The following is a 6,675-nucleotide window of genomic DNA, read 5'->3' as shown; positions in this document are numbered from 1 at the left end:
GGATCTTTGTACAACACTTGGCACAATACAATTTCTAACCTGCTGAGGTAAGATTAATAAGGAGAATATATTTCCATTTCTTCCGTTTTAGAGCCTGAATTACTGGAAGGCAAAGGTAACAATATGGTGCCACCGTTTTTGACTTCCCTGCCTTACCAATTTTGGAGTAGTCTTCAGAGTGAAAATGGAAATGAGCAGCTGATGTGACCAAGCCATTACTTTTTCACTCCTTCCACCCTCCAAGCACTTAAATTCAGATGTAGCTGGGATTGAAACTGTTTATGTTGTTTTGGCAGGGATGCTGCAGAATGGAAAGAAGTTTGATTCCTCCAGAGACCGAAACAAGCCTTTCAGGTTCAAGATTGGCAGGCAAGAAGTCATTAAAGGGTTTGAAGAAGGCGTTACACAGGTACAAAGAAATAATGCTGGCTGAATTTCAAAAGGGAACATTTCAGCTGAGGGGTGTGTAAGCACAGTAATGTTCAGTGCAACGTTGATAAGCTAAGGGCACCCACTGGAAATGACAATGTAGAGTCCTGGGTGGTTTCCTGAAAGCATGCGCCATTCGAGCACAGTATTTTCTTTAGTCCTTCAGTGGCTATCCAGGGACACTCCCTACTCATGAGGATTTCAATGTGGTATGCATTTGGCCGGGGTGGGGGGGGGATTAAGTCCCTTTCCCGGGGGCAGCTGCCACAGACCACAGAAGCATCTGAGATGTTCCAGGTGGCAGCATTTTACTTCTCTTTAGCAATTCCATAAAAAGCCAAGCTGCCGCTTTTGCTAACACCCATGACTGCGCTACAGAGTTTGACCCTTACTGAATAGGGTACCAAACTGCACTGTTAAACTTTTATGACTCCAGATGCCCAACTACAAAATTTAACATTCAGTGACCGACCCTAAGCCAAGAAGAAAGAAACCACCTTCCATTAATTAAAGTTTAGTACCACCACATTAAAATCCTGAAGGAGCCRTACAGTGCAGCACATTGCCAACTCTGTGCCAATGCAGCCTCAAGTGCAGGAGTGAAGGAGATCAGGGTGCAAATCCCTTGTGACTCCCCATTTCTGAGTCCTAGCACTCAGTGTAGGAGGGAATTGCTCAAGTATTGTTATTAACAGGAACAACTTATGCATAAATAGAAGGAAAGAGTGCAAAATGAGAAACAATCCAATGACAAATGATACAACCATGCTTTTCCAGAGGAGTGGAAGAGAACCTGGTTTCCAGCCCTGTGRTGAAAGCAATACAAGCATTCCCTTCTCTCCAGTCAGAGAAGGAGCAAGTCCATTAGATGAATCCCAGACTCTCTGAAAAGTGTCYGTTTTCCTCTCAATCATTTAGGCTCCATTCTTTATTATTTGCCTTGCAACAATGCTTAAGAGGAGTTCAGGACCCCATGTGCAAAGTACCATAGAAATGCAGAACTGATGATAGCCTGAATAGAGAAAAGGGACAAAAGTTTGCAAAAGAGTGAGCAACAAGACAGTTTGCAAATGTCCTGTGAGTACCGTGGTTTTTCATATGCATGTTGGCATGAGAAGACCAGGGAGCCCTACAAAGAGAAGGAACCTGAAAGTGTGTTTAAGGCCCACAGGGGGTTAGTTTGATCGCAGTYGAAGCCCGTGCAGGTAAAGCTGCAGCAAGCACTGGGTAAATCAGCGTATCCCTTTCTCGAACACTCTCGCTCACTGACTCCTGTCCCTCAGTTAATAAGTGGCCTAAATTGATTCCAGGAATCATTCTAGCAACAAGCTACCCTCCTGCTCCTCCTAGTGGATGATTTTACTTAAGTGTTAAGTATGTGGCTGTCTCCAGCTGAGGGTTTTGAAGGATTTGGGGAGCATGATTGACACAAGACACTTGCAAAAGGGCAGTTTGTTACATCCAATATGTAGATTTTTTTTCAAACCTTGATTCATTGACTATCAGATGTCAGCAGCATCTCTGTTCCTGTGCTCAACTTCTGACAATTCAGCGTTGACTCATGCCTAAAACCATGCATGGTTTAGCAGCTATCTTGCTTGCAGGCACCAGTCAGAGCACCAGACAACTTCCCCCCCACAAAACACTGCAGAGTGGGGAGGTCCTCTGCTCTTTGACCCTCAGCCCCATGACGGTATGAATACTCCCTGGATGTAGGAAAGTCATATTCACATTTTTATTCTGCCTGATGTGACCTCTTCCCCCGCCCTAGCTTTGACATATTTTATAAGAACTGGAAAATTTTCAACACAACAAATAGTGTAATGTAAGGTCCAGTGTTATGTATGGTCTTGGGAGAGACATCAGAGTTAAAAGCTCTGCTCCAAATCAGGGATCAGTTCTTGATGAATAAATACTTAGTCACCAGTTTATGGTGTATTAATACCAGTTTGAGCAAGCTCTATCTCCACATACTTTGCTAGTAGAGCAGGGATTTGACTCTTGATGAGCACTTTTCCATCTAGGCTAGCCTGGATTGAGAGCAATCAGCATGTCTGCCCATCCTGGGGACAAGGACTCTCTCGTGGAATAGGCAGCCAGTGTCTGAGGTGAGGTGTCTGCCCCAGCACTGGCTGACGCTAGGGAACCAAGTTAGGATTGTGTCAGTGTTTATTTTGCATTTGCCCAGCAGTAGAAAGTTGGGTGCCTACAGCCTTAGCTCTTGAGCTATAGTTTTGACGTTGGCCCTGCCTATGTTTGAAGAAGCAGAACATTTGCTCAGTGCCTTTCAGACTGAGCCTAACTGCCTTTCTGAACTGCTCTCTGATGAATACAAAGTCCTGCTCCATCTATTACCAAGAGCCTTTTCCGTAACGCCTGCTGAAGGTGATGTATGTGTGCTGCACGCTGCAGAAGGGACCCAGCCTCATACAGCTGGCTCCAGCGTAAGTGGTGTGGACCAAGCATGCATTAAAAGGAATCTGTGACTCTAAAACTGACTCTGGCAGTTCAGATCTCTGCAGTGAGAAGCCAGAGGAGTCAGGAGACCTAAGTGAGGGCTGTTTGTGGCAGCTTTCAGATTTCTTAAAGAACTGAAAGATGACTCCTGATGGTCCRAACTCTCCTCACAAGTGAATCTGCCACATCGTAGTGATTTGGTGTTTGCTTTCTTCCTAATACTGTTTCTCCTCTTGTCTTTCCCCTTCTCCAACCTCCGTAACCCAGATGAGCTTAGGACAAAGAGCAAAGTTGACCTGTACACCTGAGATGGCCTACGGAGCCACAGGCCACCCAGGAGTCATCCCTCCCAACGCTACTCTCCTCTTTGATGTGGAGCTTCTCAGGTTAGAGTGAAGCTTGAGGGAGCTGGCTGGAGACATCTGTCAATAACCATCCATTCTTTCTCCCCTTCCCAGCAGTAGGAGAAGTCTTCASTGGAATCCTAATCTTCCCTGCTCAAGCTGTCATGTCAATAGCGCCTGCCCTTAGGTCCTTACGCCTTCTTTCTCTTTTTTAACTTTGTGGTGTCTGTATTTGCCTTTTATTAGAAGCTTGTTTTGAGAAAAATGCCTACCGTTGTAACATTTTCAAGTTGTATATTTTATTTAATTTGCATGTAATAAAAATTCACAGTGACATTTGAAAATATATATAAATATAAATATATATATATATTCCTTATTGAAAAACCACTGCCTTACTGTACACTTAAACCAAGAAAAAAAAAAACAACAAAAAGGTGCTCAAAAAAATCCAATGTACGCCTTGTACATGAACGGGCATTAGCCAAACAGAGTTACCTGCGCTGCCACTTTTCTCAACTTGTACGTTCTGCTTGCTGCTGTTTTGAAAAATACTGTCTCATTTAAAAATTAAAATATATATATAAAACAATAAAATCTTGATACTTTACAATTTCTGTGTTTCCTGTTTTTCTGCTTTCAAGTCACTGGCCAYTGGAATTCTTTTTATCGGTGTAAGAGTTCTTCAAACTATCATCAGCCCATTTGCTCCTCAATTATTTCTCTTCTTATATGAAATATGCATAAGTCCACGTACCGATAAATTGCGCGGTGGAAGATCGCTCTGGGACCAAAGGAAATGAGGACCGKGAATGTAAGGGCTGTTGGGACAAACCGGTCCTCCTGACTGTCCACCTCCCCTGTCCTGCTGAGAGCCCATCAGCTCTGGCCATATTTTGGCYGCTGAAGAAACTGAAAATAAGCAATGTTTCTCCAAGACATTTAGTACTGGTCCAATTCTGTGCCTTTACAACACTGAAACTTGGGTAAACATTTTCTCCTGGAACTGAGATAGGCTAAAGAAAAGTAGAATTATACACATTCGCCTCACAAAATAAATCCTAACAATGATGGAATGACGTGGCTGCTGGAAGTATCTTTTTTTAAGGCTGCGCTTTCTGGTTCTGCTTGCTTAACCCGTGAACTTAATTTGTACCTGGGCTCCTGGCACTTGAGACTGGTCAATATTTATTTCRTTCAACAGTTATGTGAATTCATTAAGTGCTGGTTCCTCCTCTGTAGGTACAAAGATGTGCAAAGAGTCATTTACCTAGTTTTTGGAGCAGACCCTAATAAGCAAAGCTGTCTCCGTGCTGTGACTTTGCATTGGCCTAAACTTAATTTCTGGCATATTGGGCTTGTTAAACCGTTGGTTATTACTGAGTTAAATAGCCCCTTTTCTCTTTGCTATAGAGAAAAGAACATACCTGGGTCATGATATTATTTTTATTTAACTATAAACTACTTGCATATTTTTCAACTACTGCATTTTTGATGGAAGTATTTGAAACAATTGATTCACTATTTTCTTGTGTGAGTCTGTATAAGAAAAACACAACTAGCGTGAGGAGGCAGACGGCAAAGCTTCAAGCAAGTAGACAGTGGGATGATACCTCCTAGAGAGCAAATATAAAATGAGCACAGAAAATCCAGATTGGCAATCTGATCACCAGTGACTACAGATCTGGCTGCTTTCTCTGGATGTTCGTCTTAGCCACAAAGCAGCATTTTAGTTTGTTAATATATAAATAATCCCATCTCTTACAAGCTATTATTCCCTAATGGTGGGAATAAACCTCTTTTTTTGGCAGAAATCCAGGGTCACTGTAGCAACTAGATCACACTTTATCTACCTGTTTCACTAATAGGCCTGTTATTTAGGATAGACTAATTTCATGCTATTAAACGGGAAATTTCCTGTTAGCAGAGAGGAAATTAGACCTGTCTGATGCCCACAAGCTCTCCCAACTTCTTTTCAAAGGGCACGATCTCCTTTGCACTTCCCTGCCTCTGGGACTGGTCTTGACTTCAGCACGAGGTTAYACATCACAGGCTGCATTGCACCAGTTTCACCCCGGAGCTCCTTCAGGCTTTGCGGGTCCGTGCAATGTAGCCCCATCGCTCCTGTCAAACAGATTGATTGGGCACTGGTCGAAAGCTTCTCCCATTAGGTCCCATTTTAAGCTTTCCTGAACTGCTCTGAAGGGAACGACGATGCAAAGAATTGATTTGGCTTACCTGGAACGACCTTGTTTTCCTTGTACGCCTTCATCGCCTACTGATCCCGTTGAGACTCTGGGAAGCCTCTGCTGCGCCTATAGCCGTAGCTACAGCACCGCTCTACCTTTGAGCTTCTGCTAGGGTCCTTATCAGTGGCAGACGTCTTCCCGCAGGGCTTTGAGAGCTGCTCGGGCATTTCCTCTCCGGCCGAAGAGCTGCTGTGCACTTACCTTTCCTGTTGCCCTCAGCAGCACAGCGCTGCCATCAGCGAGCCCGTAGAACTCGTGTCACAGCTGGCTGATGAAGCTCTCCCACATCGCCCCTTCTCTTCAGAGACCTTTGCTGGAAGCAAAGATTACTGTATTTCTCATGTCGCTTTCATTGAAAAAAAAAAAATCTGGAAACTAATTGTGCTTCGTGATGCTTAGGGAAATTAAGTCTTCAAGGAAATGTAATCTTCAGGTCTTGATTTGACTGCAAATGTGTTAATTTATTTAATTATATCATCTATCAACACAGTACATATAATTATTACCACTATACAATGGATTGGAAAAATTTTACTGTCATCGCCTATGTAATCAGATATGCTCTTGTTACTAATTTCTAAACAGCAGAGATGGAAAAAATGACCTTCCAGGCTTAATTTCATGCCCTACTTCCTGAAAAATTAAATGGAACATGAACACACACAAAAACCCAGCACAGATGTAGAGTGCAGGGCTGGTAACATCTGCTTTACGTGCTGCCCCCTCTGCCATTCACAGAACTGAACTCATTTCCCTGTCCTTTGATATTACATTTCAAACAAAATCTTGAGCAGACCTCATCAAAATAATCCTCCGGGCTTTCGATTTCCATTCCCTCTGTCTTGCAGGTACAAATTATTATTTCATTTTACATGCGCAGGGACACTGAGAGCCCTGAACAGGCACTAGAAGAAGAAGTATGAAATGGAATATTTAATGAAAGGCAGCAGCTGAGCTCTCAGAGAAATCAAAAAGCTGCTGATCTTGAGGATTCATTGAAGGAATTTTTATTAATCTTATTACCCCGAAGAATTGCTTTTCATATATATTTTTCAAATAGCATCAAATCCTCATCAAAACAGACACTACAATGAAAGCGACAGGCTTCCTGCTATTGACAGAAGGAATGCAATATTTGCATATGATTTAAAACATTTTTAATAAGGCTGACAGAACGTGACTCAATTATTACCACT

The 6,675-nt window shown here is 42.8% G+C and overlaps 1 protein-coding gene across 1 annotated transcript; it reads left to right on the top strand.

Annotated features, from left to right (window-relative positions):
• Window positions 1-294: 294 nt before the first annotated feature.
• On the top strand, window positions 295-3,441 carry FKBP1B (FK506 binding protein 1B). Its single transcript, XM_026068116.1, has 2 exons — window positions 295-409; window positions 3,154-3,441. Exons 1-2 carry the CDS (start codon window positions 299-301, stop codon window positions 3,280-3,282), a joined length of 240 nt encoding a protein of 79 aa, XP_025923901.1. The 5' UTR covers window positions 295-298; the 3' UTR covers window positions 3,283-3,441.
• The last annotated feature ends 3,234 nt before the right edge of the window (window positions 3,442-6,675 follow it).

The sequence above is a fragment of the Apteryx rowi genome, unplaced genomic scaffold, assembly GCF_003343035.1.
Source record: "Apteryx rowi isolate R43461 unplaced genomic scaffold, aptRow1 scaffold_269, whole genome shotgun sequence".
NCBI classification, from domain to species: domain Eukaryota; kingdom Metazoa; phylum Chordata; class Aves; order Apterygiformes; family Apterygidae; genus Apteryx; species Apteryx rowi.
This window is presented reverse-complemented; position numbering and strand designations above follow the sequence as displayed.

Bases quoted from the DNA above. Each gene is read 5' to 3' on its own strand.
- FKBP1B (XM_026068116.1), top strand. From the start codon at position 299: ATGCTGCAGAATGGAAAGAAGTTTGATTCCTCCAGAGACCGAAACAAG. The intron at 410-3,153 runs GTACAAAGAAAT...TCCGTAACCCAG, and splicing joins TTGAAGAAGGCGTTACACAG to ATGAGCTTAGGACAAAGAGC.